We start from the raw sequence: 13,110 nt of genomic DNA, 5'->3' as shown, positions 1-13,110 counted from the left end.
TTATTTGTGTTGTTCGATTTTGTTGAGAAGCCAAGTGTATACATCTAGTTGCGTCTTTAGAAGGGCCATTTATCCCTAGTTGTGTCTTTAAATACAGATCTTTTGGCGTGCAACCAAAATGTCTGTAAATCATTACTGAATTTAGTAGTAACCGCGTCCTCATCATTTACCATCATTCTTGAATGGGGGTGTGAAGAGTATGATCGTCTTTTATGAGGGTCAGTAGTAATAATCGCCTTACGCCGTTCCGATCCCTCCTTTCAATGCAAAAAACGCGTTTAGATTGTTGTTTATCCGCAAGGTTGTATGAAATTTTGAGCTATCTTGTATAGATTCAATACTTGTAGCCAAAATAACTATTAAAATGAAAATAATCCCTTTTATCTTCATAACGAAAGGCAGGGTACATCTGACAATGGTTGAACCATAAGCAAAATTTTGTATGTATGACCATGTTCTAGTATGAAGCAATATGAGGCAGAGCATAATATATATATATATATACTAGTCGTTTACCCGCGCGATGCGGCGGGAAACATATCACTTAGGTTGGTGAGTTTAGGGCTATGTACGGGGATGTAGTTCCGATGTGGCGTGCGACGGCGATGGTGGCACTGTAGCAGAACGTGAGGGTCGGTTGCTGCCTTCTTCAGCGGCAGAGAATCATCGGTGTGCGACAACTGGTGGTTTCGTGATGGCGTTTGGCGGTTATTGCGGGACGGCCGGTTACCGGCTTCAGGAGAAAACAAAGAAAATTGTGTGATTCTAGTTATGTTATGAGGGGTTTTAAAGATGTGGGTAAATTAACGGTTTTAAATGATGAATCGTATCATCAGTTACAATAAGGTCTTCGGCAGTGGCAAAGCTTGACGTTTGCAACAGGGGGTAACTATGTAAATAACATTTAAAAAAAGAAAACACTAACATCTGCGCGATGCGACGAAGGCAAGTATGTAAATAACATTTATATCAATACAAGTATGTAACTTTGCTAGCAAAACAAAAAAAACCAGTAACATAACATGTTAACAAAGCTCAATTCTTATGGTATGAAATGATAATATCTAAAGAAAGCTTCTTGAAAAAAGTTAACAAATATGCTACAAGTGATGTCAATGTGGTTGATCACAAAGGCTGCAACCACTAAACCATCTGTCAGGGAAAGCTCCACCACAATAGCCATCAAAGAACTTGTTAGGCGCACATTCTCACTCATTCCCTATCAAATACAACAAAACAATGAGCTAAACTAATCCAAAACATTTAAACAATCTTCAAACTATAACATTCACAATGCAGGAATGGATCAGACGGATTAGGTATCGGGTAATACCGTTTAAAGTTCTTTCATTAATAGTCTCCTCTCTGCATCAACCATTGATATTTTCCCCCAATCAACCTAAAGTGTCAAAGCAAGAGCAATCGATATAAGATCATAATCGTATCTTTTTGTTGCTATAATAATATTTAGAAAGGCAGGGCCACCTATTAATGTAATAAGATACAATCTCCTATTAGTTATCTTTTATTAGATGCAGGTTCGACCATTCTTTTAATGTAATAAGATACAATCTCCTATTAATGTAATAAGATACAATTCAAGCTTTTAAAGCCAGCTGTGTGCACATAAGTTATGCTCGATTTAGAGCGGTTTAATGGCGCATTTACGGCTGCAAACGCAGCAGCAAACGGGTGTAAAAAACGTAGCCGTTTGCAGCCGTTTAACGGCGGGTCATTTGCAGCAAACGGGTGTAAAAACGCAGCCGTTTGCTGCTGCGTTTGCAGCCGTAAACGCGCCGTTAAACGGCTGCAAACGCGGAAGAAAACGACTGCATTTTTACACCTGTTTGTTGTTGCGTTTGCAAGCGTAAACGTGTCGTTAAACGGCTGCAAACACGGCAGCAAACGGGTGCAAAAACGCAGTCGTTTGCGGCCGTTTGACGGTGCGTTTACGGCTGCAAACGTAGCAGCAAACGGCTGCGTTTTTACACTCGTTTGCAGCCGTAAACACGCCGTTAAACGGCTGCAAAAATGCAGTCGTTTGCAGCCATTTAACAGCGCGTTTACAGCTGCAAACGTAGCAGCAAACGACTGCGTTTTTACACTCGTTTGCTGCTGCATTTGCAGCCGTAAATGCGCCGTTAAACGGCTGCAAACGCGGCAGCAAACGGGTGCAAAAACGCAACCGTTAGCAGCCATTTGACGGCGCGTTTACGGCTGCAAATGCAGCAGCAACCGGCTGCGTTTTTGCACACGTTTGCTGTTGCGTTTGCAGCCGTAAACGCGCCGTTAAACACCTGCAAACGGCTGCGTTTTTGTACCCGTTTGCTGCCGCGTTTGCAGCCGTTTAACGGCACATTTAGGGTTGCAAACGCAGCAGCAAACGACTGTTTTTTTACACCCGTTTGCTGCTGCGTTTGCAGCCGTAAATGCGCCGTTAAACGACTGCAAACGCAGCAGCAAACGGGTGTAAAAACATAGTCATTTGCTGTTGTGCTTGCAGCCGTAAACGCGCTGTTATATACATATATACATACATCATTTTTTCTTGTAATTTGATCAGGTAAAGAAAAGGTGTTAGAGCTGTACGATGTTGTAAAAATACCTCCTTAAAAAAGACTGTTTCTTGATATAACTTGCAAGTAATGAATTCAAGATTTGGTATGTAAATGGCTTCCAATAAATTTGTTGTGTAGTAGACCAAGAAAGATCTTGTGTTGGTGTAACTGTTTGCTAATAACTTCCCTGCGTTCGTTGGCTGAGAAAATGCTAACTGATTGTGTTCAAGGATCAAATCCGAGCAGAAACTTTTCCTACATTCGTGTTGAAAAGATTCAAGCTTTAACCATTACACGAGTTGCAAGATACTAAGCATTATTAAATGCTGTAAACCTCCTAAATCATTTTATAGAACATACAGGGTAAATGGGTCAAACAGAATGAAAAAAAAAGCATAAAACCTCTTAAATCATTTTGTTTAAACAAAAAAAATCACAGAACAATATTTCTTTTGTATTTGACACAATAATGGCACGCGAAAAAAAAAAGCTTTAAATTCTGGGAAAAAAGTGTTTGGGTCAAGCCAACCCAACTTGTTTTAACCTGCACATAAAACTACTCGTGTTACCCGACCCGTCCATTTTACCACCTCTAGAAGATACATTTGGAGATCAAAGCTACCTTGCGGCCTCAAGTAAATGAGTGGCAACATGTTTTCTTCTGTTGGAGGGTGCGACCCAAATTGCACGTATACCACATACCGCAGAGACCGCATCTTTTTCACAAACGATGGCTCCAATGAGGGTGTCTTCTGATATTCTTTCATTTTTCGGCAACCAGTTTTTTCTCCGAAATTCTCTTTGGAAGCTAATGTTACCAAACTGGAGGATCATGGGAGTCAACTTTCCGTCCTTTGTAGTGGTTACGTCTGATTCTTCATTCGAGTTTGAAATTTACCGATGCCCCTTTTTAATTGGCTCCGCAACAAGGCAGCCAGCAACTCGATGTGAGGAAATAAAAAGATAAACCTACAAATATGAAAAAAAGGTCAACCTTCTTTGAATTATGGTAAATAAGTCTTTCAAAGCTTCTTCTTAACTGAAAAAAAAGAGTAAAATGCCATTTTCGTCCATGTGTTTTGGCCAGTTTTGCGACTTCAGTCCAAATGTTTGTGTTTCCGCATCTGGATCTAAAAGGTTTAAAATCTTGCCATTTTCATCCGGCTCGTTAACTCTATCCATTTTTTCCATTAAGTCAAGGGTATTTTCGCCTTTCTTTGTTAGCTTAAAGGGCAATTCAATCTTTTTCAGTTTATGTATAGGCGTTTAACATAACGTACAAGTATTCAAAATACTGAATTGGCCTTTTAAGTTAACCAAAAAAACGGGAATACCCTGACTTAATGAAGAAATATTGATAGAGTTAATGTGTCGGATGAAAATTGCAAGATTTCAAACCTCTGGACGGAAGTCGCAAAACTGGCCGAACCTCAGGGACGAAAATGGGAATTTACTACAAAATATAACTCCAAGAAACAAAAACAAACCAACCAAATCAAGAACATATATGTTGAACAAAAGTCAACCAATGAAATCAAATAATCAAAAACATAATAAAATAAATGTTGAAATAGTCACCTTACAGTGTTTATGGAAGATCCATCCATCCCCAAGGTCCATCTCCATCATCTTAATAACCTCTTCAACCTGTCATTTAAGTATCATTTTCCGAATGTACCAATCGAAGAAATTTAAATATTTTTATTCATAAGATGAAGCAATGATTTCATATCTAACAAAAAATCCATAGTTCATTGGCCCAAGCCCTCAAGTAACAAAGATTAGTTTTAAGATAAAAGAAATAACATAAACAAAATTCAAAGGCAATTCTTGTCAAGAAAATCCAGATCCAATTATGTCAATGGTAGATCTGTTTTATTTCTATATCCATTTTTATAATCTCGATGTCATAGATATGTTCCCTTTTATCTTTAGCATAAAAAGAGAACCAATAAGTAATAAGTTTTTTCGAATTGTTGCTCCTAGAATTGGGTTAACAAGTGTTACAAATTTAAAATTTTGCTAGAAGTATGAAGCTTATGTCGTCTTCGCAATCGACCCACCAACTTACGAATACAACCCGTTTATTTACAAGATGATGTCAACTATCGAATAACTATAATTACAAACTTACAGACAGTTGTGTGGGGAGAATGTACCTAAAGACCTTTTCAGTAACCAAAAGCCAAATAAAACCCCAAAACAGTGAAATCGAGATGGAATCCAAGAAACCAAATAGCAATGCCTTCAAAAAATCCTTTCGAATGAGCTGATGTACCCTAAAAATCTTACCTTTTTTCTGTAAAATCCAAGTAAAAGATTGTGTTTTTCAGGGAACAAAAGTCAACCCACTTCGTGAAATGACCAATTTACATCAAAAACAGTGAAATCCAGATAGAATCAAAGAACAAAATCACAGTGTATTCAAGAAACCAATTTACCACTAACTAACCTTGGTTATGTGTGGTTTATGTCCGCAGTGATTATCGGCTGTTGGAAGCACTACCCTCATCCTGGGTTTGCTCGATGTCACCAGATTAGAATTCCAGGCCTCACGAGTGTTGACAAAAGTGCAATGTGAAGATGAAGACACAATTTTATATACCCACTTTATCATTTGTGACATCTTTATTCATCACAGCATCAAAAACAAATCCATGTTTATCATCATATTCAGTCAAATTGACCTGCAAAAGTAATATATTTGAGTCTCTATACTTTAAATTAGTTACACTAAAGCCAACTAAATTCAATACAACAGTTATTTATTATGATACCATAACATAAAGATTCAATCCAAACAAAATGAGAACATAATATCACGCAACAATGTGACTCCACTAAGAACTTACCCTAACTTTTTATTCATACATAGTATGTGAGCAGCAGCTGGAATGACTCCGCCTTTACAGCACAAACACCTCGCTTTCTTTCCGATTACAACTTCGAGACGCATCTTCCGGCGGATCCATGGCAGTCGCCGAGCTCAAGTCTTTGAAATTCTCCACAACGGGCGGTTGTGAAGGTTCCCGATACGTCGATTTCTCTGATGTACCTCTATTATTAGCCTGTGAAAATGAAATTGAACCAAAAACAAATCTATATACATGAAATTTGAAAAAAAAAAATACATAGAAACTGAAGAGCATAAACCATTGGGGTTTAAAGATAATGAGTCGTATGAGAGAGAAAATACTTTGTACTCCACTAAGATCTAGATCTTGGATGGATGATGAAACAGAAAAGGGAGATGAAAATGAGAGATCTAGACCTGAGATGAGATGAAAATAAGAGAGGATCAATAGAGATCTAAAATCGTTTCATGATCTCAAATCAACTTGGATCATCGTTTTTCACCTTGTGGTCTTCTTGGTACCGTGATGAAATTTGTAGGGTTTCTTGAGAGAGAATGGCTCTGAGATTTGATTTTGAAAAGACAGGAAGAGTATTGGGAAGTGGGGATGAGCGGGGATTCAAAAATTTTGGAAAAAAAGGATTGGCCGCCCAAAACCGAGGTTGAATAAACTTTTGATGCCGTGTGTTAAAAAAGTTTTCAACAAATTCATGCTTAAATACTTGTACAATGGGCTTCAAATGGTTGTACAATGGCAAATGACCATTTTTGCCCTTCCTATATGCTTATTAAAGTAGTATAGATATATATATATATATATATATATATATATATATATATATATATATATATATATATATAATTTTTGCTAATATGAAAATTTATTGCCCTTCAAATCATCCAGGGTGCAATAGGAATGGATGGTAAACATGTGAAATTACTAGGTGGAGTCTCGTTTTCCTTTTCTTTTTTTATGAAAGTAACCTGGTGGCGTGTACGCGGGCGGCGCGAACCGGGTAGCGTGTACCAGATGGTGCCGAAGCCCGTACGTTCTACTTCGTGTACTTTATAAACAATAACAAAACTGTAATTTCTCCCTGAATAAGGATCGTTCGTTGCGTTGGTTGGAATATCTGAATCAGGGCACCAGCTCTAGTTGGTCGCGCCCGGTATTAGTGGTGGCAGCGGGTGCGAATCCCCAAGTCCATTGCTGCTAAGTTATGTTAGAAACACCGCACTTAAATAGTAAGTGCTCAAAAGCATAATGCAAGTACATATAAAAGTATATGGCATGTGGTGATATATCATGTCTGTCAAGCAAAAGATGGGCATATGATTTAGGTAATCTACCGTCAATAGCCATAAATTCAGTGAATGGCACTAAATTTGAGCTAAAAGACCATATTTAAAACCTCTCACCCATGAGTCCATGACTGATATGCAAATAGTTGTGATTCGTAGATCGGCTGCACCTAATCTAAGACTGCCCGACAAATATGATGGCCGAAATAATGAGCTAGCATGGTGAGAAATTATCAAGCGAGATCCACGCTTTCGCCCAAATATTAAAACCATGCCAGTGGCATCCATGTTATCCCCTGATCATCTAATATAGAGCGCTGTTAAGTGCCCTCAGTTTGTCAAAATCAAATGCATTGTTGCATTTATCACCCTAGAGTGTGTATGTTATCTAGCATACAATAATCGGGATACCACTAGAGCGTCTATGACTTAAATCTTTCTAAACAATTAAGAATAATAGTTAACCCCAAAGTATATGTATTTTTATGGTGCGTATATGTATTAATCCAAAAGAGGTCAAGAGTTTCGATATATGGTTACATTGATGGAATGAGTAAGGTCCGACCCTTTCTGATGGTTACCAACGTAATCTGATTGTTAAGATAAATGATAACCAATGATTTATAATTAGTTTTTTTATTTATCAGCATATCCCTTGTCTCCGCCTACAAAAAAGCCTAAGCAGAAGGATGCCGTGATTAAGGTGTTGATGTTGACGATGTGTTGATTAAGGTGCTCATGTTGACGATGTGTTGATTGCGGTGTTGACGATGATGCTGATTACGATGTTGTTGATGATGTTGATTAAAATGCTGATGATGATGCTGATTCGATGATGAAGAATAGATTAGGAGATTAGGATTTGAATTAATCTTTCAAGAATTTAGGGATAATTTAATTGTTGTTTTTAGCAGGGTCGACCCTAAGAATTCATGTATCATATTCGAGCTCGAAAAACGTGCCCTTAGGCCTTCACAAAATTGGGTATTGGGCTCACTAAAGGTCTAAACATAATGTCAGTGGGCTAATAACTAATCTAAACCATAAAAATAGTATTATAAGTGGGCCTATGTTGGTGTTTGTATGGGTATACCCTATTAATTTATTTATTTTTACATATACATATCTGAGTTTTTTAAAAATTAACGTGCCCTTCGAAATATCGGGCCCTAGCCGGTGGTCCTCCCCGCCCACCTTCAGGGATATAAATAAAGGGGTATAAAAGTCTAAAATACCCTTAAATCAATTTTTTAATTAAGAACACATGTTATTAAACTGTTGGTTCTTACAGTTTGTACAAAGATACATGTGTGGAGATCCTATACCATATGATCACTCTATGTATTCTTCGTATACATTTTAAATTTAAATGAGTTATAAAGTTATAAATTAATAATTAAAGTTCATTTTCTGTACTTCATGTGCAAAGAAAATCATATCCTATACGAACAAAACTCTCGTTGCAATTGCATTGAATTTCATCACGAAAACTTACGTCCGCTAATCATAGATGAGTAAAAAGTATATGTGCGGGTGGTGTTTCACACATAACATACATCAACATTGGTAATATACGTAATTAATCTCTTTGTCTAAAATAAATCATATACAAAGTAACTAGGTTAGTTCCCCGTGTGTTACACGGGTTGAACAATTTAAACTATATAGTATAGATATTTCCTGTAAATACAAAACAAAGACATAGACATTTACATACCATATTGACATAAATGAGTTAATATAAATGTAACCCATCAACTCATACATATTAATTAATATCCTAAAGTTTGATAAGACGGCTCTAATGTCGGTTGAATAAGGTCAATCAGAGTCTATTTGATACCCTTTGTACGACTTCTTATTTTTTGAATATTTGTATTTGATTCTAAACCTATTATTAATATTATTGATAATAATTTTAGTTATATATATCAATAATATTATATATATATATATATATATATATATATATATATAGGCTAATTATAAAGAGAAAACCCACTCCAGTTGACTAAACCCTGAAAACTCTCACATGTGGATCAGATTTAGCCACGTTCCTTATTAGTTGAGAGAAGACAAGGGCAATTTTGACATTTTCTTTCTTTACCTTTTGAGAATTGTGTGACCCTTTTCATTTGTAAGTCTGCACACGCAGACCTTACAACATTGCTTTTGCTTTTCATTAATTACTTTCTCTCTCTTCAATTTATAAAAAACTCACCAGATTTCATCTTCCTCATTCATCTATCCTCTCTACCACACTTTCCCCAATCTCTCTCTCTCTTGTTCCAATATAGATAAAACAAAATCACAAATGAAATCGGAGGAACAAATGAGCATCAGATCCATATAGACGACATCTAAATCTAGATCTCGATGCATCTAAATCTAGATCTGGATGAAATCGGAGGAACAAATTTTTTTGGGGGTGTTTTAAAGTTGAAATCTGTTTTCTCCTCTCTCTCTCTCAAGAATTTCCCCCTTCTCTCTCTACATATTTGTCTCCGCACAAAATTATTTTGTGGGTGTTGTAAAGTTGGAATCTTTATGTCGGTTTTCATCTTGGAACCCTAGTTTTTTTGGGTATTTTTCGTGTGAATTTTTAGGGTTTTGTTTCAAGTTCTGATTTTTAGCTCTGCAATAGAGACTAATGATAATATTTAATGGTCAAATTGATGGATTCAAGAAACCCAAACGCCAGATGAAGACTCCTTATCAACTGGAGATTCTTGAAAAAACCTATGGTTGTATGTCTCTAACTTTCTAATAATTTGTTGGTTTTTGAGTTGTGTTGTATGATTTTTTTTTTAAATTTTTTTTTGGGTTTTCAGGGGTTGTGTGTGTGATAAATTTGTTAGAGTATTATGTTGATGTATTAATTTATGATTATAATTTATAAAGATTTATTATTCATGTTGTGGATGATTAAATATATGTTTGCAGCCGAGATGTATCCGTCTGAGGTGACAAGAGCACAGCTGTCGGAATCCCTAGGGTTAACCGACCGGCAGTTGCAAATGTGGTTTTGCCACCGTCGGTTAAAAGAGAAGAAAGAAGAAATTGTTAAAAAGGTAGTCGGGGAACAGATGGAGGTTTTAAAATCTTCTAAACGAGAATTGATTGTGGCTGAGCGCGATGGTTCGCGGTCTATGTCGCGTCATGAGTCATGGTCAGGTTCAGGTTCAGAGTCGGATTCTAGCCGGGATAATGAACCCGTGGTGCGTAGCAGGGCGAATGAGTTGACCCAAGGTACAGATGACATGACTCATAATTCTCATCATTTTTCATTTAGTTTACGGATTGAAATGTTATTTTGGAAATGAAATGTTTGAACTGCTATTGCTATTTCAAAATCCATTGATTGGATAGATCTTTGGTAATTTATGTTCAAATATGTGATAAAATACCCGTAATGTATAACTCTTGGGGATTTAAATTTTTTTTTTACAAGGTGGGTTGTGTATAATAAAAATAAAGTGATTTTTTGTTACATGAAATATACTAATTTGCAAAAGTGATGGGGATTCATAGAGTGTAACAAATGGGTCTTTACATTTTTATGTAACAGAAAGTAAATTGGTCACGGCTAATGCTAGTTTACAAAAATCAGGGGAATTCATAGAGTGTAACAACTGGGTCTTAACATTTTTATGTAACAGAAAGTAAACTGGTCACGGTTGTGTTACAATTTTTGTGTAACATCCATGTTGATAGTTCATGTTTGCTGGGTTCAGATCCATGAAAGTTTTATACTCTGTTTTTATTGTTACATTTTATTGTTATTATTTGAAGTTTTTTTTCTTGACAGAACCGCTGCCGCCATAGTGAAGGAGAAAAGGGTTTTTGTAGGTGGTTGAAGATAGTGGTGAAGGTGCATGTTACATTTTTTGATCATGTAAAAAGTGGGTTTTGTTGTTACACATTGTGCATGTTACATTTTTTGATCATGTAAAAAGTGGGTTTTTTTGTTGTATAGAAACATAGTGTTATTTGTTATAGATGTTTTACAGAAACAATGTGTTACATAAAGTGGTTTTTGTTATTGTTACACATGGTATGTTTTCATATTTATGTAACGTTTTACATGTTGTATTTTTTTGTATAACATTTCTATGTTACATTTTCATGTTTTTATGTTTATGTTTTTTGATGGAATTGCAAGAAAAAGACTCTTACAATTTTTTTAATAGCCAAAAAGATGTAACATACAGTCAATGTATTTTTTCATATCCAAAATGATGAAAGATGAGAGAGAAAATGAAGAAAGAGAAGAGAAAATGAAGAAAGAGAATAGATTTGATGGGTTTGTTGCAGGTCACGTGTTTACAACTACAACAATTGTTCCCATTATACCCTTTGGATGTACTATATGAGTTTAATAATCTAAAAAAGTAACAGAGATCACATCTCTCATCCTAGCCATCCATTCATGATAATCAATGGTTTTTATAGAGTTTCTTGGGTTTAGTCAACTGGAGTGGGTTTTCGATTTATCCTTGCCCTATATATATATATATATATATATATCAATAATATATTTAGTCTAACATATTAATATTGTTATGAATTTCAAAACTTGTTTAGCTAGGATTTAAGATTCTATTGAAGTTTTAGTTTAACAATAGGTTATTGAATTAATAATAAGAATTTGTATTAGATTAGATTAAATATTATTATTATTATTTGTATTAGATTAGATTAAATATTATTATTATTAGTATTATTAATAATTTTGATCAATTAAATGAGAGAATGACAAGTGTCCCAAAACAGATTTCTTTTATTATATAGTATAGATGTGACTTATATAAACAATATCAATATTTGCGGTATAATTACATACGTGTTGACAAGCAATAAACAATAATTAAACGACGAAAATACCTAAACTTAAACAATAAACAAACAATTTGTTACAACTAAACAATAATTAAACGACGGAAATACCTAAACTTAAACAATAAACAAAGAGTTTCTTACAACAACTTTGGGGCTTTTTGTATCTTAAATCATAATAATCATTGCAACTACATTACTACCCCACATAAATGTTACGGTTCACCAACCACATGACTCCATCAATGATCATTCAATTTTAATTCAGTAACAATATCTTCTTCTTTCTTATTTCAACCCCAAACTTCTTCATAATTCATCATCATCAATGGCTTCATCAACCGAAATCACTCATGATTTTCCACCATTCATACGGGTGTACAAAGACGGCCGTGTCGAACGCCTATTCGCCACGCCCCGCCTTCCACCGTCCACCGATCCAGTCACCGGAGTTCAATCTAAAGACGTCGTGATCTCACCCGAACTCGACGTCAAATCGCGCATCTTCCTCCCGAAAGTTGACCCAGGAGCCCCACCACAAAAGCTTCCTCTCATAATCTACGTCCACGGGGGCGGGTTTTGCATCGGATCACCGTTAAACATCATCACACAAGGCTTCCTCGCCCCATTAGTATCCCAAACCCCCGCAGTCGCAGTTGCAATTGGCTACAGGCTGGCCCCGGAGCACCCTCTCCCAGCCGCATACCACGACTGCTGGGTGGCGTTCCAGTGGATCGCCTCCCATGCAACTGGGTCTGGACCCGACTCGTGGATCAACAATTATGTTGACACTAGTCGGGTCTTTTTGGTGGGAGAGAGTGCTGGGGCCAACTTGGCCCATTACATTGCGGTCCAAGCGGGAATCAATAAGACAAAATTGGGTGTCCGTGGGTTGATCATGTTGCATCCGTATTTCTCTCAGAAAGAACCCGATAAGATGATCCAGTTCTTGTACCCGGCTAGTTCGGGTTCGGATGATGACCCGAAACTGAACCCTTGTTCGGATCCGGATCTTGAGAAAATGGGTTGCCCGAGGGTTTTGGTGGTTGTTGCGGAGCGGGACAAATTGAAACCGAGAGGGGTCGGGTATAAGGAGACATTGGAAAAGAGTAAATGGGGAGGTAAAGTGGAGTTTATGGAGAATGAAGGGGAAGATCATGTTTTTTATTTGTTTAATCCATCAAGTGAAAAGGCCAAGGGGTTATTTGAAGCCTTGATTTCATTTGTTAATCAAGTAGTCTAATAGTAGTATATCTGTAGTGTTTATGTTTTTGGTCAAGTCGGGTCGGGTCGGGTAAGAAAATCAAAATGAATGAGCCTTTAAATCTTTTGATTCGGTGATTTCAAGGTGTTTTGATAGTATCATGTATTTGTGGATTCAATAATTATTGTGATGATCTTGAAATTACATGAAACACCTATTAGCCTTGTGTATTTACTTAAAAAATCATACTAGGTGTACTAATTGGATGAGCCAGCCAGGTGCATCGAACTGCGATCTATTATACTAACTTGTTTTACTGTTGGAGGTCCTGGGGGGTTCAGGGTTCAACTCCAGAC

The 13,110-nt window shown here is 36.5% G+C and overlaps 2 protein-coding genes and 1 pseudogene across 2 annotated transcripts; 2 read left to right on the top strand and 1 right to left on the bottom strand.

Annotated features, from left to right (window-relative positions):
• Positions 1 to 935: 935 nt before the first annotated feature.
• On the bottom strand, positions 936 to 6,064 carry LOC110929392 (annotated as a pseudogene).
• A 2,807-nt stretch (positions 6,065 to 8,871) lies between these two features.
• LOC110927857 (homeobox-DDT domain protein RLT1) lies at positions 8,872 to 10,730 on the top strand. The gene is made up of 2 exons (XM_035988369.1): positions 8,872 to 9,963; positions 10,523 to 10,730. The coding sequence occupies exons 1-2, from the start codon at positions 9,597 to 9,599 to the stop codon at positions 10,537 to 10,539; spliced, it is 384 nt and encodes a 127-aa protein (XP_035844262.1). The 5' UTR covers positions 8,872 to 9,596; the 3' UTR covers positions 10,540 to 10,730.
• Positions 10,731 to 11,587: 857 nt separating this feature from the next.
• LOC110929391 (probable carboxylesterase 12) lies at positions 11,588 to 12,984 on the top strand. Its single transcript, XM_022172546.2, has one exon. The coding sequence runs from the start codon at positions 11,879 to 11,881 to the stop codon at positions 12,791 to 12,793; it is 915 nt and encodes a 304-aa protein (XP_022028238.1). The 5' UTR covers positions 11,588 to 11,878; the 3' UTR covers positions 12,794 to 12,984.
• The last annotated feature ends 126 nt before the right edge of the window (positions 12,985 to 13,110 follow it).

Source organism: Helianthus annuus, chromosome 3 (assembly GCF_002127325.2).
Source record: "Helianthus annuus cultivar XRQ/B chromosome 3, HanXRQr2.0-SUNRISE, whole genome shotgun sequence".
In the NCBI taxonomy this organism is placed as follows: domain Eukaryota; kingdom Viridiplantae; phylum Streptophyta; class Magnoliopsida; order Asterales; family Asteraceae; genus Helianthus; species Helianthus annuus.
This window is presented reverse-complemented; position numbering and strand designations above follow the sequence as displayed.